The sequence below is a fragment of the Monodon monoceros genome, unplaced genomic scaffold (assembly GCF_005190385.1).
Source record: "Monodon monoceros isolate NGI ecotype Baffin Bay Population unplaced genomic scaffold, NGI_Narwhal_1 Super_Scaffold_22, whole genome shotgun sequence".
NCBI classification, from domain to species: Eukaryota; Metazoa; Chordata; class Mammalia; order Artiodactyla; family Monodontidae; genus Monodon; species Monodon monoceros.
This window is the reverse complement of record NW_021703779.1, coordinates 125,916,248-125,942,469: the sequence shown is the minus strand read 5'-3', so window position 1 is coordinate 125,942,469 and position 26,222 is coordinate 125,916,248. Positions and strand designations below refer to the sequence as shown.

Genomic DNA, 26,222 nt, shown 5'->3' with positions numbered 1-26,222 from the left:
TGATTCAGATATCAGATTGTAGATAAGGACTTTTAAAAACTATGGTTAATATGTTCAAGAAAAAAGGGAAAAGATGAATAAAATAGATAAAAGATAGGGAATTTCAACAGAAAATTGGGATCTATAAAGGAGAATAAATTAGAAATTAGTTATGGAAAAGTACAATATCAAAAATTCAGAATTCAAAGGGTGGATTTAATAAGTAGAAGACAGGATTAGAGATCTTAGAAATAGTTAAATAGAAAATGGCAAAACTGAAGTACAGAGAGACAAAAACATAGAAAAGAGTAAATGAATGTGTGGGACACAGTAAAATATATTGTCATGTGTAATTTTGTAGAAGAAAAACAGGAAGAGAAATGAGCAAAAGCAATCATTAAGTGGCTAAAGGTCAGTTATTCTTAAAACTGATGAAAGTTATCAATCCAAAGATTCAAGAAATTGGTAAACACCAAGCAGGATAAATACAAAGAAAACAACACTGATTCTAAAGTTTAAATAGAAATATAAGAGTGCCAAAAATAGCTAAGACAATCTTGAAAAAGACAAAGCTGGAGAGTTTACAATCAGAGTTTACAATCAAATCAAATCCAATACCAGATAAGAAGACTTATTTTAAAGTGTTAAAGCTTTGGTATACTTTAAAGCAATATGTATTATTGTTGCAAAGATAGAAAAATAGACTAATGGGGCATAGCAGAAAGTACACACACACACACACACAGACACACACACACACACACACACACACAGAGGTGGGGGGGGCTTTATCTCTCTCATACACAAAAATAAATTCCAGATGGGTTACAAATCTAAATGTGAAAAGGTGAAAGGTAAAACAATAAAGCTTTTAGAAGAAAACATAAGAGAATATCTTTAAGATATTAGAAGAGATATAAATTACTTAAACAGGACATAGAATAGCACTAACCACAAAGGTAAAAGAGGATGACTTGGAATATGTTAAAAATTAAGAGATTCTCTTTATCAAAAGATAATGGTGAAAAGGCAAGCCATAGAATGGGAAAAAATATTTGCATTGCATGTACATGACAAATTATTCAAATCCATAATTATTGATATCCCCTACAAGTCTATAAGTAGTAGTCAGAAACCTCAATAGAAAAAAAAAGGCCAAAGTGTTGAACAGTCACCTTATAAAACAGGGTTTTCCAATCACCCACATAAAGTGATCAATTACATTAGTCAGCAGGGAAATGCAAATTGCAGTCCAGAGAATATTACTCCACATCCACTAGGATAACTAAAATGAATTGCTGATAGGAATGTAAATTTGTACAAAGGTTTTGGGAAGTTGTTTGGTGGTATCTACTAGTGCTGGACATACATGTATCATATAGCCTAGCATCTCTAGTCCTGAGTAATTTCCAAACATAAATCAGTACTTATGTCTACCAAAGGCATATAATGAATGTTCATAGCAGAGCTAATTTTAGTAGACTTGATACTACCCTAATGCCCATCAAAATGGATTAAAAATCTGTGACAAAGAAATTAATACAACATTGTAAATCAACTATACTTCAATAAAAATATCTGTGACATATTCATAAAATGGAATACTATATAAGAATGACAAGTATATTATACTCAACAACTCAATCTGGATGAGGTCACAGGTTTAATGCTGCGTGAAAGCCAGACACATCTATGTATATAGTGCATGATTCCATTTATGTCATATATAAAAATAGGCAAAACTAATCTGTGGTGTTAGAAGTCTTTAATATTTCATCCGTCATTGCTGTTGGTAGTATTTCCAAATTTCTATCATATTAAACTATGGAAATCAGGAATAAGAGTTGGAATTCCCAAGAATTTCATAAATTAAATGTTATTCATAAAACACTTCAGACTTTCATGCTCTTTGCTCATTATTATGGATATACAACTTTTTAAAATAAGAAATAACAAGTTTAGAAGTATTAGCAAATGCCAGTAACATTACTATAGAAGATACTCAAACACTGGAAAACACCAGCAAACCTTATTGGGTAGTATTTGAATTAAAACATTTGGATCTCTTAGCAAGGTAACAGAACTATACAAAATCAAATGTCAAAATTGCCAGTTTAAGTGTTTATTTTGCTTCTCAATCTTGTTATATCTTGAAAAGACACTCACAGGGTTTGTATATTGTATACTATGCATATAGACTTAATATCTAATTTGCAAGAATGACTTGCTATTAGCAGCATACAGGGCTACAAAGATACACTTATAATAAGCAGAATCAACTGATCCGATCAACATGTACTCCTGTGTTGATATTTAGAATTTCAATACTTTTGACTCAGTGTGCCAGCATTTCCTGTTCTTGCTTTTCACTTGACATTAGTAGATTTCTTTAAGCCAGTCATGCTTCTGTGTCTATTGTTAAGCTTTAATTCTTATAGTAGAATTATAATACTTTTTCCATTTTGCTGATTTCTCAACTATTTTTCTCAGTATTTGAAATTCAGAAAAAGTATATAAATTTCCCAACAAATGCCAGGAAGGAATTTACACATAGAAACAATAGTCAGGATAATGGTTACACCTGATGGGGCTCATGCTTGATAAGGGACACAACTAGTGCTTCTGGGTGCTGATTATATGGAATGTAAGTCTGGTGTTCAGAAAAGATATCTGGACTGGAGATTTAATTCAGGTTTCATACATATAGATGATATTTAAAGCCATAAGGCTGGAGAAGTCATCTACAACATTTAGAGGCTAAAGAGAAGAGAATAACTCAGTAAATGTGAAGGATAGGATAGCTGAAGCATGAGGAAACTTCAGGGAACATATTGTCCAGGAAACCAAATAAAGTACATTAAGAAGGAGAGAGTGGTTTAAATTCTTAAGTGGGCAGTTAAAGTTAACCTTAAAATCTCTAATAAGGAAGCAATTCTGGAGTGGTGAAGTGAGAACTTCTGAAAATCCGCTCTTCCATAAAAGCAACAAGAACATTTTCAAAAATTGGCAAAATAAACTTTCTCTCCAAACTCTAACCAAAGGCTCACAACAATTTGAGGAGTGTTAGTCAAGAAAAATGGCTGATTCTCAGTAAGGCCAGAGAACTCTGTTCCCATCCTCTTTACCCCCACTCTGTAGAAGCCTGGAAGATTTTATAATGACAAAATGGTCAATCCATCAGGAAGATATAACAATTATAAAGATAGATGCACCTAATCATAGAACCCCGAAATACATGGAGCAAAACTGACAAGAATTGAAAGGAGAAATAGACAATTCAACAATAAAAACTGAATATTTTAATAGTCCACTTCCAATAGAACAACTAGACAGAACATCAACATAGAAATAGAAGACTTGAACACACTACAAACCAACTAGATCTAGTAAACATTTATATTGCGCTCTACCAAACAATATCAGAACACATTATTCTCAAGTGCACATGGAACATTTTCTGTTTTAGACTATATGTTAGGCCATAAAACACGATGCAATCAGTTTAAAAGTATTAGAAGCATACAAAGTGTGTTATCTAACCTCAATTGAATGAAATTAGACATCGATAACAGAAGGGAATTTGGGAAATTCACAAATATGTTGAAATTAAATAACACACTCCTAAATAAACAATGGCTCAAAGAAGAAATCACAAGGGAAATTAGAAAATATTTTGAAATTGGTGAAAATTATGCACAATGTAAAAACAGCCTAAAGCAGTGTTCAGAGAGAAATTTATAACTGTAAAGCCTGTATTAAAAAGAAGGAACTGACCTTCCACCTTAAGAAACTAGAAAGAGAAGAGCAAACTAAACCCAAAAGAAGCAGAAGGAAGAAAATAATAAATATTAGAGTGAAATTAAATAAAATAGAAAAACATTAAAGAAAATCAAATAATCTAAAAGTTGGTTCTTTGAAAAGATCAGTAAAACTGATGAACCTTTAGCTAGACTGACCAAGGGCTGTGGGGAACACAAAACACACACACACACACACACACACACACACACACACACACACAAAACAAGAGAATAATCATATTACTAAAATCATGAAAGAGGGGACATCACTACTGACCTTACAGAAATAAATAGGATTATATAAATACAGAATTTATATATTTAAATTTATTTAAATATATAAATATTATATATTTAATAAATATATATATTATAATTATATATTATATATATTATAATATATAATAAATTATATATATTATAATTTATTTATTTAAATACAGAAATAAATAGGATTATACAGGAAAACTATGAGCTGCATATTATAGGTCAAAAAATTATATAGCTTAGATGAAATGGAAAGATTACTAGTAACACACAAACTACTGAAACTGAGGAAAAAAAATAGAAATTTTTATTGGACCTATAACAGGAGACTTAATTAGTAATTTTATAACTTCCCACAAGGAAAAACCCAGGTCCAGATGGTTTCACCATTGATTTTACCAGACAGTTAAAGAAGAATGAACACTAAGTCTTCACAAAGTCTTGTAAAATACAGAAGAGGAGGTGACAGGTCAGTATCACTATGCTACCAAAACCAAAGATCACAAGAAAAGAAAAGCAAAGACAAATATTCTTTATGAATATAAACACAAAGATCTTCAACAAAATACTAGTAAACCAAATTAAAATAACTTATAAATGGATTATCCACTATCTTTAAGTGGGATATATCCCAGGAATATACAGTTGGTTTAACATCCAAAAATCAATCAATGTAATACACCATATCAATAGAATAAAGGACAAAAACCACTTGATCATTTCGATAAATGCATAAACACATATAATTCGTGCCAGAAATCCAAATTTGTCCTGATTTGCCAGTAACTAGTGCCTATAACTTACCCTGTAACTTTTGATAATTTAAAATCCTGACTAAGTATTTGAATTAGTTATAAACGTATACAGTGTTTGTTTCCATTTGGTTTTATATGTATGCCAACCTTAGGCTGTAGTTGTTATGTTCATCAGAACTCTTGTACTTTTACTGAATATGCCCAAACCAAACTGATTATTTTTTTTTCTCTAAAACCTTCTTTTGTGTTCCCTGCCTTGGCTTAGATCCTGTATTTGGGTTGTTGTTTATCTCTTCAACCTCATCTCGTATCTCTTTCCCCTTTACATCAGCCTTCTGCCAGTTCCTAGAACACTGCAACACTGCAAGATGTTTCCCACTTAGAAGACTTTGCACTTTCTGTTTTTTTGTGGTTGTTTGTTTGTTTGTGGCCTGAAATATTCTCCAGCAAGCTCTGGTTTTTGCTTATTTTCCATTTTCCTGTTTAAAAGCCACCCCCTCAAAGGGGTTTTCTGTGATCACTGTATCTAATGAAACCCTTCCCCACTTCATAAACTCTGTTTTATTTTTTATAGCACTTATCACTGTATGATATTATCTTTATTTATTTACTTATATATTTTCTGTCTTTTTCCACTAGACTATAAGCTTAATGAAAGGATGGGACCTCAAATGTCTTATGATCTCTGTACATTAACTGTCTAATATAATGTCTTAGTATTTGTTGAATGAGTGACTGACTTAATCAATCAAGCAAGCTAGCAATCATTCTCTGACAGTATGAGTTCAAAGGGAATGCCTTCTCATTGGTGTTATCATGGCAGGATTGATATTTACTTCCCATATTCCTGGGGCTGGCACATACCAAGGCTCGAGTAACAGAAGGAGGCATTTGGCAAAGCAACTAAAGGCAAAGAGATGCTAGTGCCATCATAGCCAATACAATATACGTTGAGGGGGCCATTCTGGGAATGCTGTAGTTCTGATTGTCTGATAGATAGCCTTTCTGCAGTATCCATTTCCCAAGCCACTCTACCCCTGCTCCTCCATGAAAAAAAATGAAACTGAGGAGAAGGGGTAGGACTCTATGTGAGGGAATTTGAGGGCTTACAGGAGCCCAAAGTTCAGGGAGGAAGGAGAGAAGAAAGAGAAGGCCTAAAGGGGAAGAGTTCTGTTCCCCAGTGGGTGAATGAATTCCATCATTAGCCAAGTACTTGCAAAAGTTACAAACTCTGTGTCATCTAGAATCCTTCCATAGACTTCCTCCTTTTCTTTCTTAACCATCATGAAAAGCCACCAGTTATATTCTGCCACTGAGATCTCCTCCCTATTCCACTTAATTCATCCCACTGTCTAATACTCTATATTGTGTCCTAAATGTCATTCACACCAAACATTGTGATGGCCTTTTAACTTCTGTCTTGGCTTTAGCTTCACTCTTTCTAACCAGGCATCCATTCTGCAGGTTGAGCAATCTTTCCAAATTATACATCTGGCCATATCATCTCCCTATTTCAGGCATGTCCACAAGAACTTATAGCCTATGGACTAAAACCCTTATTTCATTTTTAAAAATTTAAGTATAGTTAATTTAAAATATTATATTAGTTTCAGGTGTACAACATAGTGATTCAATATTTTAATACATTATACTTCATTTAAAGTTATTATAAATTATTGGCTATATTCCCTGTGCTGTACAGTATATCCCTGTATTTTACTTATTTTATACATAGTATAGTTTGTGTCTCTTAATCCCCTACCCCAATCTTGCCCTCCCGCAAATCCCCTTCCCACTGGTAAGAACTAGTTTGTTCTCTATATCTGGGAGTCTGTTTCTGTTTTCTTATGTTCATTAGTTTGTTGTAATATTTAGATTCTGTATATAAGTGATAACATACAGTATGTGTCTTTCCTTGTCTGACTTATTTCACTGAGCGTAATACCCTTCAAGTCCATCCATGTTGCTGTTGCAAATATCAAAACTTCATTCTTTTTTATGGTTGAGTAACATCCCATTTTACCCCTCCACACACACGCACACAAACACACACAATATATTGTCTTTATCCATTCATCTGTTGATGGACACTTAGCTTTCTTCCATATCTTGGCTATTGCAAATAATGCTGCTTTGAACCTTGGGGTGCAGATAATCTTTGCAAATTAATATTTTCATTTTATGCATATATACACCCAGGAGTAGAATTTCTAGATCATATGGTAGTTCTATTTTTAGTTTTTTGAGGAACCTCCATACTGTTTTCCATAGTGGCTGCACCAACTTACATTCCCACTAACATTGTACTAGTGTACTAGGTTTCCCTTTTCTCCATATCCTTGCCAAGTTTGTTCTTTGTGGTCTTTTTGATGACAGCCATTATAATACATGTGAGGTGATATCTCATTGTGGTTTTGATTTGCATTTCCATGATGGTTAGGAATATTGAGCATCTTTTCATGTGACTGTTGACCATCTGTATGTCTTTGGGAAAATGTCTGTTCAGGTCTTCTCCCTCTTTTTTAATCAAGTTTTTTGGGTTGTTTTTGATACTGAGTTATATGAACCGTTTATATATTTTGGATATTAACCCCTTATTGGATGTATCATTTGCAAATATTTTCTCCCATTCAGTAGGTTGTCTTTTTGTTTTGCTGATGGTTTCCTTTGCTGCACAAAAGCTTTTAAGTTTAGTTAGGTCCCATTTGTTTACTTATCCTTTTGTTTCCTTTGCTTAAAGGGACAATCCAAAAATATACTAACACTTATGTCAGAGAGTGCTCTGCCTATGTTTTCTTCTAGGAATTTTATGGTTTCCGGTCTTACATTTAGGTCTTTAATCCATTTTGAGTTTATTTTTGTATATGGTATGAGGGAGTGTTTGAATTTCATTCTTTGACATGTAGGTAGCTGTTTTCCCAGCAACATTTATTGAAGAGGCTGTCTTTTCTCCATTGTATATTCTTGCCTCCTTTGTCATAGTTTAATTGGCCATAAGTATGTGGGTTTATTTCTGGGCTTTCTATCCTGTTCTATTGATCTATATTTCTGTTTTTGTGCCAGTACCATACTGTTTTGATTACTGTAGCTTTGTAATACAGTCTGAAGTCAGGGATCATGACTTCCAGCTTTGTTCTTTTTCCTCAAGATTGCTTTGGCTCTTTGGGGTCTTTTGCACTCCCATACCAATATTAGGATTATTTTTGCTAGTTCTGTGAAAAATGTCATGGATATTTTGATAGGGATTGTATTAAATCTGTGGATTGCTTTGAGTAGTATGGACATTTTAACAATATTAAACAATTTAACTGTTTTAATTCTTCCAATCTGTAAACATGGGATATCTTTCCATTTGTTTGTGTCATCTTCCATTTCCTTCATCAATGACTTACAGTTTTCAGAATATAGGTCCTTCGCTTCCTTGGTTAAATTTATCCCTTCTTATTTTATTCTTTCTAATACGATTGTAAATGGGATCGTTTTCTTGTTTCCTTTTTCTGATAGTTTATTATTAGTGTATAGAACAGCAACAGATTTCTGTACATTAATCTTGAATCCTACAACTTTACTGAATTAATTTATTAATTCTAATAGTTTTTTGGTGGAGACTTTAGCATTTTCTATGTATAGTGTCTTGTCATCTGCAAAGAGTGACTGTTTTACCTCTTTCCTTCTAATATGGATGCCTTTTTTTTCTTGTTTTATTGCTGTGGCTAGGACTTCCATTACTATGTTAAACAGAAATGGCAAGAGTGGGCATTCTTGTCTTGTTCCTGATTTTAGAGGAAAAGCTTTCAGCTTTTCACCATTGAAAACACAATGTTAGCTGTGGGTTTGTCATAGTTGGCCTTTATTATTTTGAGATATGTTCCCTCTATGCCCACTTTCTGGAGAGTTTTTATTATAAATGGATGTTGAATTTTGTAAAATGCTTTTTCTGCATCTATTGAGATGATCATGTGGTTTTTGTCTTTCCTTTTGTTAATGTGGTATACCATGCTGATTGATTTGTGGATATTGAACCACTATTGGATCCTAGAATAATTTCCACTTGATCATGGTATATAATTCTTTTTATATATTGTTGGATTTGGTTTGCTAGTATTTTCTTGAGGATTTGTGCATCTATATTCATCAGAGATATTGGCCTGTAATTTTCTTTTCTTGTATTGTCTTTGGTTGGGTATCATGGTAATAATGGCCTCATAGAATGAATTTGGGGATGTTCCCTCCTCTTCAATGTTCTGGAATAGTTTGAGAAGGATAGGTATTAATTCTTCTTTGTATATTTAGTAGAATTCCTCTGTGAAGCTGTCTAGTCCTGGACTTTTGTTTTTTGGGAGTTTTTTGATTACTAATTCAATTTCACTACTAGTGATCAGTCTGTTCAGATCGTCTAGTTCTTTCTGACTCCATTGTGGAAGAGTGTATGTTTCTAGGAATTTATCCATTTCTTCTAGGTTGTCCAATTTGTTGGCATATATTCATAGTATTCTCTTATGATTTTTTGTATCTCTGTAATATTCATTGTAATTTCTCCTCTTTCATTTCTTATTTTGTTTATTTGCATCCTCTCTCTTGTTTCTCTTAATAAGCATAGCTTAAAGTCTTGTCAATTTTATTTATCTTTTCAAAAACCCAGCTCTTGGTTTCATTGATCTTTTCTATTGCTGTGGGTGGTTTTTCTTTTTGATCTCTACTTCATTTTTTTCCCCCCGATCTTTATAATTTCCTTCCTTCTGCTGACTCTGGACTTTCTTTGTTCTTCTTTTTCTAATTCCTTTAGATGGTAGGTTAGGTTGTTTATTTGAGATTTTTCTTGTTTCCTGACATAAGCTTGTATTGCCATAAACTTCCCTCTCAGAACTGCATTTGCTGCATCCCATAGCTTTTTGAATGTTGTGCTTTCATTTCATTTGTTTCAAGGTATTTTCTGATTTCCTCTCTGATTTTTCTCATTAGCCCATTGGTTTTTTAGTAGCATGATGTTTAGCGTCTACATGTTTGTGTTTTCTCCATTTTTCTTCCTATGATTGATTTCTAGTTTCATATTTTGTGGTCAGAAAAGATGCTTGATATAATATCGATCTTCTTAAATTTATTGAGACTTGCTTTGTGGCCAGAATGTGATCTATCCTGGAGAACTTCCATGTGCACAGAAAAGAATGTATATTCGGATGTTTTTGGACAGAATGTCCTTTAAATATCTATTAAGTCCAATGGGTCTAATGTGTCATTTAAGGCCATAAAACCCTTATTTCTTGGTGTGGGCAATTAAGCTATTTTATAATATGACCTCAGCTTCCTTTTAGCCTGTAACTCCAGGGATACCATTAATTCCCTTAACACTCCATGCTCGCATATGGATTTTTGCCTTTGCTGTGTGGCTAGGAAAGTCCTTCTATCACCTACTAAATGTGACCTCATCTTCTGAGTATCACCCAGTCTATGAATCCTTCTCTAACACTACACTCTAAGCAGAATCAATAGAGCCTCCTTCTGGTTTCACTTAACACTCGTTTTTGTTTCATTAGTGTGCATACATCTAATGTTTAGGCTTGTGCTATAACTATTGTGCAATGTCTGTCTCCATCAATAGATTGTGGGCATACTGGTGGTGCTTACTGTGCCTTATTAACCTTTTTTACAAATATGGGGTCAGGCTGTGAGCAGACAATCAAGTAGTTTTCAATTTGTTTTTTGAATATATTTCTCCCTCTTCCTTCTCTTCCTTTAGTAGTTTTTGCCTTTCCTGATTTGACCTCCAACAAATGAGAAGAAAATCCTTTTTCCTCCTTTTGATTATTATCAAAGAAATGAAACCATTGCTTTTTGCATAAAACAAGTTGCCACTCTGGGCCCAGTGAAGTTTCTAAGGAACTGGTAGCTGCACAATTTATTGTCACATCTGTATTAGAACATGCTAGGATTCTTAGGGCTAATATTCAGGATTGTATGCTCAAGGTACTCAGTTTAAGTTAAGAGGTTCAGCAAGAAATTCCTTTTCTTTCCTGGGGGTGGATAATATCTTCCATCACCTACCCCTTCACAGAAGGACCTGTTCTAATTTCCATTGTCAAACTCTTGGGTATATTGGGCAGAACACTGCTTTGTCCTTTAACCATAGGGAGTTACAACCACTTGAATGGCAAAGATAAGAAGACATATACAGAAACAAGAAGAACTACAATCCTGCAGCCTGTGGAACAAAAACTATATTCACAGAAAGATAGAGAAAATGAAAAGGCAGAGGGCTACGTAACAGATGAAGGAACAAGATAAAAACCCAGAAAAACAACTAAATGAAGTGGAGATAGGCAACCTTCCAGAAAAAGAATTCAGAATAATGATAGTGAAGATGATCCAGGACCTCAAAGAATGAATGGAGGAAAAGATCGAGAAGATGCAAGAAATGTTTAACAAAGACCTAGAAGAATCAAAGAACAAACAAACAGAGATGAACAATACAATAACTGAAATGAAAACTACACTAGAATGAATCAATAGCAGAATAACTGAGGCAGAAGAACAGATAAGTGACCTGGAAGACAGAATGGTGGAATTCACTGCTGCGGAACAGAATAAAGAAAAAAGAATGAAAACAAATGAAGACAGCCTAAGAGACCTCTGGGACAACATTAAACATAACAATATTCACATTATAGGGGTAACAGAAGGAGAAGAGAGAGAGAAAGGACCTGAGAAAAAATTTGAAGAGATTATAGTTGAAAATTTCCCTAACATGGGAAAGGAAATAGCCACCCAAGTCCAGGAAATGCAGCGAGTCCCATACAAGATAAACCCAAGGAGAAACACACTGAGACACATAGTAATCAAACTGGCAAAAATAAAAATTATTGAAAGCAGGCAGGGAAAAACGACAAATAACATACAAGGGAATTCCCATAAGGTTAACAGCTGATTTCTCAGCAGAAACTCTATAAGCCAGAAGGGAGTGGCATGATATACTTAAAGTGATGAAAGGGAAGAACCTACAACCAAGATTACTCTAGCCAGCAAGGATCTCATTCAGATTCAATGGAGAAATCAAAAGCTTTACAGACAAGCAAAAGCTAAGAGAATTCAGCACCAACAAACCAGCTCTACCACAAATGCTAAAGGAATGTCTCTAAGTGGGAAACATAAGGGAAGAAAAGGACCTACAAAAACAAACCCCCCAAAATTAAGAAAATGGTCATAGGAATATACATATTGATAATTACCTTAAACGTGAATGGATTAAATGCTCCAATGAAAAGACACAGGCTTGCTGAATGGAAACAAAACCAAGACCCATAAATATGCTGTCTACAAGAGAGCCACTTCAGACCTAGGGACAAGATATTCTATGCAAATGGAAATCAAAAGAAAGCTGTAGTAGCAATACTCATATCAGATAAAATAGACTTTAAAATAAAATATGTTGCAAGAGACAAGGAAGGGCACTACATAATGATCAAGAGATCAATCCAAGAAGAAGATATAACAATTATAAATATATATGCCCCCAACATAGGAGCACCTCAATATATAAGGCAACTGCTAACAGCTGTAAAAGAGGAAATCAACAGTAACACAATAATAGTGGGGGACTTTAACACCTGACTTATGCCAATGGACAGATCAACCAAAATGAAAATAAATAAGGAAACAGAAGCTTTAAATGACACGATAGACCAGATAGATTTAATTGATATTTATAGGACATTCCATCCCAAAACAGCAGATTACACTTTCTTCTCAAGTGTGCATGGAACATTCTCCAGGATAGATCACATCTTGCGTCACAAATCAAGCCTCAGTAAATTGAAGAAAATTGAAAACATATCAAGCATCTTTTCTGACCACAACACTATGAGATTAGAAATGAAGTACAGGGAAAAAAACGTAAAAAACACAAACACATGGAAGCTAAACAATATGTTACTAAATAACCAAGAGAACACTGAAGAACTCAAAGAGGAAATCAAAAAATACCTAGAGACAAATGACAATGAAAACATGACAATCCAAAAGGGAAGTTTATAGCTATACAAGCCTACCTCAAGAAACAAGAAAAATCTCAAATAAACAATCTCACCTTACACCTAAAAGAACTAGAGAAAGAAGAACAAACAAAACCCAAAATTAGCAGAAGGAAAGAAATCATAAAGATCAGAGCAGAAATAAATGAAATACAAACAAAGAAAACAGTAGCAAAGATCAATAAAACTAAAAGCTGGTTCTTTGAGAAGATACACAAAATTGATAAACCATTAGCCAGACTCATCAAGAAAAAGAGGGAGAGGACTCAAATCAATAAAATTAGAAATGAAAAAGGAGAAGTTACAACAGACACCGCAGAAATACAAAGCATCCTAAGGGACTACTACAAGCAACTGTATGCCAATAAAATGGACAACCTGGAAGAAATGGAAAAATTCTTAGAAAGGTATAACATTCCAAGACTGAACCAGGAAGAAATAGAAAATATGAACAGACCAATCACCTGTAATGAAATTGAAACTGTGATTAAAAATCTTCCAACAAGCAAAAGTCCAGGACCAGATGGATTCACAGGTGAATTCTATCAAACATTTAGAGAAGAGCTAACACTCACCCTTCTCAAACTCTTTCAAAAAATTGCAGAGGAAGGAACACTCCCAAACTCATTCTATGAGGCCACCATCACCCTGATACCAATACCAGACAAAGATACTGCAAAAAAAGAAAATTACAGAGCAATATCACTGATGAATATAGATGCAAAAATCCTGAACAACATACTAGCAAACAGAATCCAACAACACATTAAAAGGATCATACACCATGATCAAGTCGGATTTATCCCAGGGATGCAAGGATTCTTCAATATATGCAAATCAATCAATGTGATACACCATATTAACAAATTGAAGAATAAAAACCATATGATCATCTCAATAGATGCAGGAAAAGTTTTTGAAAAAATTCAACACCCATTTAAGATAAAAACCCTCCAGAAAGTGGGCATAGAGGGAACCTACCTCAACATAATAAAGGCCATATATGACAAACCCACAGCAAACATCATTCTCAATGGTGAAAAACTGAAAGCATTTCCTCTAAGATCAGGAACAAGACAAGGATGTCCACTCTCAACAGTATTATTCAACATAGTTTTGGAAGTCCTAGCCATGGCAATCAGAAAAGAAAAAGAAATAAAAGGAATCCAAATTGGAAAAGAAGAAGTAAAACTGTCACTGTTTGCAGATGACATGATACTATACATAGAGAATCCTAAAAATGCCACCAGAAAACTACTAGAGCTGATAAATGAATTTGGTAAGTTGCAGGATACAAAATTAATGCACAGAACTCTCTTGCATTCCTATACACTAATGATGAAAAATCTGAAAGAGAAATTAAGGAAACACTCCCATTTACCATTGCAACAAAAAGAATAAAATATCTAGGAATAAGCCTACCTAGGGAGACAAAAGGCCTGTATGCAGAAAACTATAAGACACTGATGAAAGAAATTAAAGATTATACCAACAGATGGAGAGATATGCCATGTTCTTGGATTGGAAGAATCAATATTGTGGAAATGACTATACTACCCAAAGCAATCTACAGATTCAATGCAATCCCTATCAAATTGCCAATGGCATTTTTTATGGAACTAGAAGAAAAAGTCTTAAAATTTATATGGAGACACAAAAGACCCCAAATAGCCAAAGAAGTCTTGAGGGAAAAAAACGGAGCTGGAGGAATAAGACTCCCTGACTTCAGACTATATTGCAAAGCTACAGTAATCAATACAGTATGGTACTGGCACAAAAACAGAAACATAGATCAATGGAACAAGATAGGAAGCCCAGAGGTAAACCCACGCACCTATGGTCAACTAATCTATGACAAAGGAGGCAAGGATATACAATGGAGAAAAGACAGTCTCTTCAATAAGTGGTGCTGGGAAACTGGACAGCTGCATGTAAAAGAATTAAATTAGTACACTCCCTAACACCATACACAAAAGTAAACTCAAAATGGATTAGAGACTTAAATGTAAGACCGCACACTCTAAAACTCTTAGAGGAAAACATAGGAAGAACACTCTTTGACATAAATCACAGCAAGACCTTTTTTGATCCACCTCCTAGAGTAATGGAAATAAAAACAAAAATAAACAAATAGGACCTAATGAAACTTAAATGTTTCTGCACAGCAAAGGAAACCATAAATAAGACGAAGAGACAACCCTCAGAACGGGAGAAAATATTTGCAAATGAAGCAACTGACAAAGGATTAATCTCCAAAATATATAAACAGCTCACGCAGCTCAATATTAAAGAAACAAACAGCCCAATACAAAAATGGGCAGAAAACCTAAATAGACATTTCTCCAAAGAAGACATACAGATGGCCAAGAAGCACATGAAAAGCTGCTCAACATCACTAATTATTAGAGAACTGCAAATCAAATCTACAATGAGGTATCACCTCACACCAGTTATAATGGGCATCATCAGAAAATCTACAAACAACAAATGGTGGAGAGGGTGCAGAGAAAAGGGAATCCTCTTGCACTGTTGGTTGGGATGTAAATTGATACAACCACTATGGAGAACAGTATGGAGGTTCTTAAAAAACTAAAAATAGAATTACCATATGATCCAGCAATCCCACTACTGGGTATATACCCAGAGAAAACCATAATTCCAAAAGACACATGCACCCCAATGTTCATTGCAGCACTATTTACAATAGCCAGGTCATGGAAGTAACCTAAATGCCCATCAACAGACGAATGGATAAAGAAGATGTGGTACATATATACAATGGAGTATTACTCAGCCATAAAAGGGAACGAAATTGGGTCATTTGTTGAGACGTGGATGGATCTAGAGACTGTCATACAGCGTGAAGTAAGTCAGAAAGAGAAAAACAAATATTGTATATTAACGCATGTATGTGGAACCTAGAACTATGGTACAGATGAACCGGTTTTCAGGGCAGACATTGAGACACAGATGTAGAGAACAAATGTATGGACACCATGGGGGGAAAGCTGCCGGGGGGTGGGGATGGTGGTGTGATGAATTGGGTGATTGGGATTGACACGTATACACTGATGTGTATAAAATTGATGACTAATAAGAACCTGCTGTATAAAAGAATAAAAAATAAAAATAAAAATAAATAAATGAAGACATATACAGGTAATTATATGTTTAGGCATAGTAGAACCCAAACATATATATTAAGGTTAGAAGGCACTGGGGAAAATGAGAGGACAAGGACCTTGTGAAATCACATTTTATTAATAGCCTTGTGATAGTCCTCACTTAATAGTCTTAGTATAAGTTTTATGTAAGTGTGTGAGAAGAGTCCTGAGGAGATGATATCCCTTTCTTCTTGGTGATCGTAGTTTAAAGATCTCAATTTTAGTTGGGAGCCCTAGATACCCCATAGGCAGCAGAGGATGCTTTGTTTCCAAAACTGAATCACAAGACCACAGCCATCCATAGGGAAAAACCTCTAGACAAGAGGTTACAAGTTGGTGGTTTGCAGATGTCATTTATTTGATCTATACAGTGTTAATAACCTTCAAAATTATCCTCCAAGATTTGAAATTTGGGAGGTGTCATACAAAATTCCAGATTTGTTTATTATTTTATGAAATCAGAAGATTGGACAACATTGGACTCAAATCCCCACATGGCCACAAACAGCTGGGGCTGAGTAGTGGCTGTCCCTTGTATGTGGGCACTTTCTGCTCTCTCCCTGAAAACAAGGTCTAATGTCAGTTGCCATTAATCAACTCACTTAATTGATAGATTTAAGAGTTCCTAGTTGAATTAAGAGGAAAGTGACATAGTTCTTGTACCCATAGCTGTAAAAATTTTAAATAAATATATTAAAGATAGACTGAAAGGACTATTTCAAAAAAGATGGCAATTTTGCATTTCCTAATAAAAATGAAGACTATTTATACACTGTTTCTATGCATACACAGTATGCTTTTGTTGAAAAATAAAACTTCAGATATCAACATTATGCAATCCATTATAAGAACCATAATTGATATATTAAAAAAGATGTACAATGAAAATCTTAATTTTATTAAATAGACTGAAAGTTCAACAGGTTTTGTATTTGAATATATACATTAAGTGTTGCTGCTGGGAAAAGCAGTTATGCATTAATTAAGCAATATACCTTCACAGGCATCAAAATATTTTATAGACACAAGATTTATAAAAATGTCTTTAATTGCAGTAGAAATTATACATTGAACCAGAAGTATTTTTGTCAGTGAGTTGAAGAAATGACTGAGACCATATACAGGGCATATTATGTTTAAAAGTTAGATTTCCTGTGGCATTTTCTTTTGTCACTTATGATAGTTATGTGTATTTTCTCATAATTTCAATGAGAATTTTGATGTGAATGAACAACTTTTGGGCATGTTGTCCATCATAAGCAAATCAGAAAATGGTTTACTTGAATATATTGAAAAAAGTCCTAAAAAATGTAACATAAGCAGATCACAATTAATATATGTAAGTGTTAATGTCAGACTTTTATGAAATACATATCCAGCATTGCAAAGTTTTGTAGGGATACAGAATTTATGTTTGTTCATTGGTAGATTGACTAGCAATTATTTGCTTTGTGGTAAAAGGTTTAAGTAGAGCATATTATGGACATAATAGCTGCCACCATGAGCTGGAGACCTCCCAATGACTTGAACAATAAACAGCTCAAAAATGAATGAAGAGGAGCAGTATGAGCAGTATGGTTGTCAGCTTCCCTATGAGCCTAGATATCTGAGTTAGGGCAAAGTGCTCACCCCAAATACAAAACCCACTGTGCAAAGAGTTAATCTGTGTCTGGAAAGAAAGCAACTCTATTCTTTTAAGATACTAACTAAAACTAAATAACCTTACTCCTCATTCCCTCACCGTTTCCTTACCCACACCCCTGTTAAAATTAATCTGTACTAAATTCTGTACTCGACATTGGAATTCCAAATACAAGACCTGACATTAATACCCTGATGCAGAAGAAATGGTGGCAGGTTTCTGGTTTGCAAAATTAAAGTGGTAATATATTTCAAAATAAAATTGTAATCATTAATTATTGCTTTTTAAATTTTTCATTTTTAATTTAAAATATCCCCAGTATGATATTTTACATTATTTCATATGTTCACCCCATAATTAGTTAAAGAAAATTGTATTACATTTCTAGCAGTTTATTTTTCCTACAACTAGCCTGATTTGGTCATTTAAGATACCTCTCTAGCTCCTGTGGGCATTTGAATTTGTGACATCTGCATTAGGTAATATTTTAACCATTCCTCCCCTTGCCCCTACTCTCTATCCTCCAAGAGAAGGAAAAGTTTAACAATTTATTGGCAGTCCAGAAGACTGTGAGTCATTGAAGCAAGTGACCACTTTGGGTTTATTTCTGTGTGTCCAGCATAAACTGTTAGTAATTGTTCAACAAGTACTTAATACATGCATGGATAAATGTACTTCAGTTGAAGATATACCACATACATAAAACTCTTTTGGGATGGAAGTTGTATTTCAATCTCATGCAAGTTTAGTATCAAAGCTAATCATTTTCCTTTCCCTTCACTTCTCCTTCTTGACTTTTTTCTGCCTTAGATGCCTATACAACAGCCGAAGTAGTTTACTCTTGGACTCTTGGGAAGAACAAATCTGTGGAAGTGGCACAGGATGGCTCTCGACTGAATCAATATGACCTGCTGGGCCATGTTGTTGGGACAGAAATAATCCGGTCTAGTACAGGTATTTATTTATTTTATTTAGCAAGCATTTTTGTAACCTGTACCACATACCAGTCACTGTTTTAAGTGCTTATAATAACTTATGTTAATAAAACAGTCTTGTGAGGTAGGTACTATTATCTTAAGGAAACTGAGGCATACAGATGTTTAGTAATTTGTTCCATGTCACAGTTATGTAATGTCAGAGCCAAGATCTGAACCCAGGCAGATTGGCTTCCAAGATCATGCTTTTAACCATGATGCCCTGCTGTCTCTTCATGAGTTAGGTCGAGGTCATTAGGGCTGGACTGTGGTAGAAGAGAAAGCAGAGGGAAGCCATGATAGTGGGAGAGCTAAACTTTGATCCTAAAGTTTTCATGAAGATATTTGCTTAACTCCACCAATACAGAGGTGGCAATGTAATAACCCCAGGAGAGTCCAGAACACAGCCAGGAGGTCCAGGAATGAGCCATGGAATTATTTTCTTAAGTGAATCACCCATTTCAGAAACAAGTGTGTCTGGCAAACATTGCCAGGTCCTCTCAATGGCTCTTCCTTGGATATTGATAAATGGTATTTAGAGGCTTGTTCTGTAGCCTTAAGTCCTATCTATTTGGAAACTGACCAGTTGTAGGGGCCTGAGGAAGGACGCACCCTGAATCCCAACTAACTTTAGGGTATTTGACAAAATGGAGTATATCTTAGGGGCCCACATATCTTACAATATTTTTTGCCATGAAAGGGTGGGAACTTTCAACACTTGTCTCCGTGGAAGATCTCTGAATCCACAATTATAAATGAAGTAGGGTACTCTTGTCCTTTTTTTCATTAGCTGGACACTGCTGTTCCCTCTCATAGTGTTACAGTATGTCTGTGGTCTGTTCTCCCTCCATCCTAGGACCAGGGGCTAGAATGTAAAAAAAAGCAGCATTTGAAATGGATTTAAAGGACAACAGGATTTAGAGATTTGGAACTTGGTGTGGGGAAAGGCTATTCTTGAGAATGGCAATACAGAGTTTCAAAAGGCCAGAGGTTTGTGAGAACATGATCTCTTGGAGAAGGTCAGCTGATCTGTGGGGGTGAGGGGAAAGTACCCACCTGGCCAGTTCTGCTCTCTCCAAGCAGGTAGAGGGAGGAGGACCTTTAGTGCCTGCATGTACAAAGTGTACTTTTACTGTCCTACTGTGACCCTTGCATTTTTGAGCAGAAGCCACCTCCTGCTGTGGGGTGCCGCTGCTGCTGCAAATGACCTCCCATCTGAGACCCTCCCCTCCCTCCCACCCCAGCCTGTAGGCAAAGAGTACCCAGGCTCCTGATAAAGGCTCTGTGCATCCCAGCACAGCAAGGCGGACCCCTAGAGACCAAGGGTAACCCAGGGGCCCTGGAGGTCCACTCCGTAGAAGGGAGAGAATTCCTGGGGCTATAGCATCTGTTCACTCTCCTGACTTCCCCATCCCTCCTTAGCACTGCTCACCTGGTATCAACTTTTGAGACCCATCATTAGCGATTCAAGCAGCCCCATTTCATTTGGTTAAGCCACTGTTTGTTTAGTCTTTATCACACGTTCATGATAGAAAAATTAGAAATATCAGAGGAACAAAAAATGTAAATTAAAATATTCTTTAATTCCACCATCTAGAAAAAAACGTTTTAGAAGAATTTCGTGCATTAACTGATTATTATACATTTTGGTGTGTAACCTTTAAGAAGGTTCTCTTTGCACTTTTAATATAAATATGTTTTTATATAAATGGGGCCATAATATTGATACTGTTTTATAAGCTGTTTTTTATGTAATTTTATATTGTAAGCATGTTTTCTTGTTACTAAGTGTACAGGATCCAAATAAAATGTACACACAAGCTAGTGATATATTTTTATTATTAATTAATTAATTAATTTTTGCTGTGTTGGGTCTTCATTTCTGTGCGAGGGCTTTCTCTAGTTGCGGCAAGTGGGGGCCACTCTTCATCGCGGTGCGCGGGCCTCTCACTATCATGGCCTCTCTTGTTGCGGAGCGCAGGCTCCAGACGCGCAGGCTCAGTAGTTGTGGCTCACGGGACTAGTTGCTCCGCAGCATGTGGGATCCTCCCAGACCAGGGCTCGAACCTGTGTCCCCTGCATTAGCAGGCAGATTCTCAACCACTGTGCCACCAGGGAAGCCCAGTGATATATTTTTATTCAGATATAATTGACATTAGTTTCAGGTGTACAACATTATGATTCAATATTTGTATGTATTATGAAATGATCGCCATGGGAAGTCTAGTTAACGTCCATCACTATACATAGTTATAGAATGTTTTTCGTGTGATGAAAACTTTTAAGATCTACTCTTAACAACTTTCAAATGTGCAGTATAGTATTCTAACTGTAGTTACCATGTTGTACATAACACCCCAAGGACTTATTTACTTTACAGCTGGAAGTTTGTACCTTCTGATTCCTTTCACCCATTTCACCTAACACCTACCCTTGGCTTCTGGCAGCCAGTAATCTATTCTTTGTATCTATGAGCTTGGTTTTTTGTTCATTTTGTTTTGTTTTTTGGATTCCACATGTAAGTGAGATACAATATTTGTCTTGCTCTGTCTGACTTATTTCACTTAGCATAATGTCCCCAAGGTCCATCCATGTTGTTGCAAATGGCAAAAATTCTTTCTTTTTATGGTTGAATAATATTCCATTGTATCTATATATACCACATCTTCTTTATCCATTCATCCATGGAGAGACACTTTGGTTGTTTCCATGTCTTGGCTATTGTAAATAATGCTGCAGTGAAGATGGAGGTGTATATATCTTTTTAAGCCAGTGTTATCATTTTCTTCAGATAAATACCCATAAGTGGAATTGCTGGATCATATAGTAGTTCCATTTTTATTTTTTAAAAAATATTTATTTTTTTATTTATCTATTTATTTATTTATTTGGCTGCACCAGGTCTTAGTTGTGGCATGCAGGATCTTTTAGTTGCAGCATGTGAACTCTTAGTTTTCTTGTTTGTTTGTTTTTGAGTTTTTTTTGCAGTACACGGGCCTCTCACTGCTGTGGCCTCTCCCATTGTGGAGCACAGGCTCTGGACGCGCAGGCCCAGCGGCCATGGCTCATGGGCCCAGCTGCTCCACGGCATGTGGGATCTTCCTGGACCGGGGCACAAACCTGTGTCCCCTGCATTGGCAGGCGGACTCTCAACCACTGCACCACAAGGGAAGCCCACAAACTCTTAGTTTTGACATGTGGGATCTAGTTCCCTGACCAGGGATTGAAACCGGGCCCCCTGAATTGGGAGCGTGGAGTCTTAGCCACTGGACCACCAGGGAAGTCCCCCATTTTTAATTTTTTGAGGAAACTCCATACTGTTTTCCATAGTAGTTGCACCAGTATACATTCCCACCAAGAGTACATGAGGGTTTCCATTTCCACACATCCTCACCAACATTTGTTTTTTGTTGTTAGTTCTAAGTAGTTAGTAATAATATTTTAACAATTAGAATGGGCATATATTAATTATTACCTGTTTTAGTTTTACTCTAAATTTAAAAAGAAAATTAAAAGGCCATCATCTGAGGCCGCAGCCAGCCTTCTTGACAACGATAAGTGTTGCTATCAGTGGGAAGCATAGCATTTCATTGTGAAACTCAATAATATCTTCATCTTACTGGATCATAATCCATTTAACCAATTACCTATGATTATTTTCTGTTTTAATGCTATAAAGAACACTGCAAAGACCTTCTTTTTCTATATAGCATTTTGTTCCTATGTAATTACCTGCCTAGGATAAAAACAAAATATTGAGATTGCTCTTTCAGAAAGTAGACACATTTAAAAAGTTTTAAATACATATTGACAAATTGCCATTCTAAAAGGTGAAACAATTCACACTCTCATTATCAGTGTATGAGCATGCCAGTTTCCCTTCACTCTTGGCAGTGCAGATGTTATGGATTGAATTATGTCTCCCCAAAAGATATGTTGAAATCCTGCCCCCTAGTGCCTCAGAATGTGACCTTATTTGAAAGTAGGGTTATTGCAGATATTAGATTATAATAGCAAATTAGTTTTGTAAACATGATACAGTGTATATCAGTAAACTATGCAGGTGTAAGAAGGAATGAGGAAGTTCAATGGGAATATCTGCAGGATATACTGTTGAGTGAAAATAGCAAATATAAAACCACCAAAGACTATAAGGATATATATTAGTATAGGAATAGTATTTCTAGAATATACACAAGAAGCTGTTAATTGTAGTTAAAGGAAGGAGAAATGAAATGGTTTGAAGGAGGTGGACTTTTTGCTGTATATTATTTGACACCCTTTGGTTTAGAAACCATATAAATATTACCTCACATAAATGTATATTGTTTTCATGTGACTATAAATTATGGGCATTCCTTTCTGAATTCTGGTATGCTCTATGTGGGGTCCAACATACTAATGGGAAGTTGGGCCAGAGAAAATCCCACAATCTGTGGGTGTTCTGTTTTGTATGAGTGGTTTTCTCTCTGAAAGCTGTCAGTCCTCAGCATGAAGTAGTTCTAAGCAGAGAGCTCCTGCTCTTTGCTCCAGATTCAAACATGTGTTAAATAAATGAATGAAATTTCTCTAAATTGGTGGCTAGTTCTTCACACTGTTCCCTACTTCAGCACTGACTCCATTTTCCCTTATTTGCAATATTTACATTAATTTTCTAAGAGGAGCCTGATCTTATTTTTGCATCTTTCCTAGGAATTTGACCATTTGTTAGAAAAACTCTCATTACTGTCATTGTGTATATTATTTTTTTAGACTTGGAACATAGGTAAGTGAAGACAAATCAGAAAATAAGAGCAGCGTGGCGGGTGTGTTTTGACCCACCTACCGATGCCATTCTGTGGGCGGGGGGGGGGGCGCCAAAACCCCATGACTGCTTAGCCAGAGCAGCAGTTGACCCCTGAGGTCACCATTTTGGTGCAGTGAGGCAACAGCCACCAAAGGACGTGGCCCTATTGCGTGGCTCACTGCCACTGGAAGAGGGCTCTGCTGGAGTTCTGCAGTTGGCTTGAGCTCCGCTGTTGGGCGGGGCTTTTGTATCTACTCCTCTGTATGCCAGAGCTGTGGGCTGCTCTCAGAGGTTGGGTTCCCTTGCAGTTGAATTTAGACTGCTGACTGTACTTTTGATCAGGCGATGATGCTGGCAGGGGACCTGATACCACCTCCAAGATTCGCACAATGTTGGCTATAAGGTATGCCATATTCCTTTGTGCTAGCTGACCCCAAATTATCTGGCCCTGCCAATTCCCAGAGCATTCCCCATGAGGCAAAGCAGAAGTGGGCCTCCAGAGGAATGCCCAGGAAACCTGGATATCTGCCTTGGGTTCTCATTTCCCCACTGGAGAAACCATAGACTCAGAGGTACCCTCTAGGTGCTGCACTGAGCTGGCCTGGGGGAAGGAAGAAGGCAACAAATTGATACCACTTCTGTTATCCTTCTAATGTCACTTTTCTTGGTTTTCATGCCCCAGATGGGTGCTGCTTCAGCTTTACTTCTTAGATCTGGGATTTTCACAAAGGTGTTCTCTTCCGTGGGTAGCTGCTAAACCATATTTTTGTGACAGGGTACTAGAGCTGGTGCTGTCCTATTCCACCACCTTGCTGATCTTAAATCACTCTCTTTGCTTCTTTGGAAGATAAGCAACAAGACAGAAATTGAAGGAAAGAAGGATAGAAAAGGAGAGGCTTAAGAAAATATATTCAGTTATTTAAAACAATGGCTAATTTGATAAGCTCTTGAAAAGTCCACTTGCTTTCCTTTCAGATCTACAGAATATAACTTATATAAAATATATAATAAATATTCATAAATATTAAATATTTTACATGATCAGATATAGGATTAATAGACAGGAAGGAATTCAGGGGTGTGAGACTAATATGTGGAAGGGGAGGAAATTCCCCAAGCTAATCAAAGTCCAACTATTGTTAAAAATAAATCTTCAGTGCCTCCTCAGCTGAGAAAAAGAGTGAACAGAAGGACAGGGAAAGAAAGCAGTTGAAATGTACACAGATAGGAGAGAGGGGGAGAAGGAGGAGAGAGGGGGAGGGGGTGGGGAACAAAGAAATAAAAGGATTGAAAAAGCGGCAGAGAGAAAAAAAAGCAATCCCAATGTTGTAATGAAGAAATTCTATAATTTTGTATGATAGTTCTTTGCTAAATTAAAACTAAGCCTACTTGTATTTTTCATGTTCACATAAACAAGCTAGAATGTGAATACACACACAATATGGATTGTATATTGAGCTTTGGCTAACCAGATGGTGATTCCTAGGCTTAGGTACAAGGGAGTGGGTGAGGTAGGAAAGTGGGAAATTGACTCATTTGGGAGACATACTGGAACCAAATGGGGGCAGAGAGAGAGAGAGAGAGAGAGAGAGAGAGAGAGAGAGAGGTGAAAAATAAGAAGCTCTAACAAGAAAGGTAGTAGAGCAATCAGATTGCATGGACCTTTGGAGACTCTTTGGGGAAATTTGCCTTTTACTCTTTGAGAGATGGGAAACTATTGGGGAACCTTAAGCAAAAGAAAGACTGAATCTGACTTTTATTATAATAGACTCATTTTGGCTGGTATGCTAAGAATGCATTGAAGGGGACAAGTACAGAGGCAAGGCACGTTAGGAAGCTATTACAGTACTCTAAGTAAGAGATGATGGTAGCTTAGTCCAAAGTGGTAACAGCGGAAGTGGTGAGAAATGCTCAAATTATAAATATATTTTGAAGAACTGTCAATGTATCTGCGCCCGTGTCTGCATTTGTGTATGCACACATGGAAACATGCACGAGGGAGGGAGAGGGAACGGTCGATGATGTTAAAGATTTTGAAGAATTTTGATTTGTGCTCCTGAGAGCTACCATTTACTGAGATAGGAAAATCTGTTGGAAGGGATAGTTTGGAGGGGGTAGGAAATGGAGACAGTAAGAGCTAAGATTTGGACATGTTAGGTCAAGATACCTATTAGATCCCCAAGTGGTGATATCTAATGGGTAATGGAATATATAGGTGTAGAGCATTATAGGGAACCCTAGGTTTGCCATATCAAAGTACCATAAACTGAATGGCTTAAAACAACAGAGATTTATGTCTCCTAGTTCTGGAGGCTAGAAGTCCGAAGCCAAGGTGCTGGCTGGGTTGGTTGCTTCTGGAGGCTCCTTTTATACAGAAGAGGGGGAGGGGGAGGGGTCCACTGTAGTGCTGACCAATGACTGAGCAGGACCACTGATGGGTCGCTCATTGACAGTTGCTCACCTGCGGGAGGGGCCCACTGCAACACTGACCAATGGCTGAGCGGGGCTGCTATAGCTCACGCCTGCCCCACCACTATTACAATTCCCCACTGTCAATGTCCATTCCACAACCTTGTGGGAAAAGGGGTGACGATTTTTCTGGCTACTTCCCACTGAACAGGGGAGATGAGGGGGTGATTGTGAAATGGAATTGATCAGCTTTTGGTCGAGAATATTCCTTAAAAATGTTAGTAAGCAATACAATTCTTTTTATCTACAACCATTTGAACCTGATGAAATTCCTTCTACAATGAAATTTTAATCTCAATACTTATTTTTTTTTTTTTTTTTTTTTTTTTTTTGCGGTACGCGGGCCTCTCACCGTTGTGGCC

General features: G+C 36.3%; 1 protein-coding gene across 2 annotated transcripts in view; it reads left to right on the top strand.

The window, feature by feature from the left end:
• The window catches only part of GABRA3 (gamma-aminobutyric acid type A receptor alpha3 subunit), a 153,961-nt gene that overhangs the window by 97,945 nt on the left and 29,794 nt on the right, over positions 1–26,222 (top strand). For both annotated transcript variants that reach the window (XM_029240645.1, XM_029240646.1), the window contains exon 6: positions 18,442–18,585. In XM_029240645.1, coding sequence (XP_029096478.1) covers positions 18,442–18,585 — 144 coding nt within the window. The remainder of the gene's footprint in view (positions 1–18,441; positions 18,586–26,222) is intronic.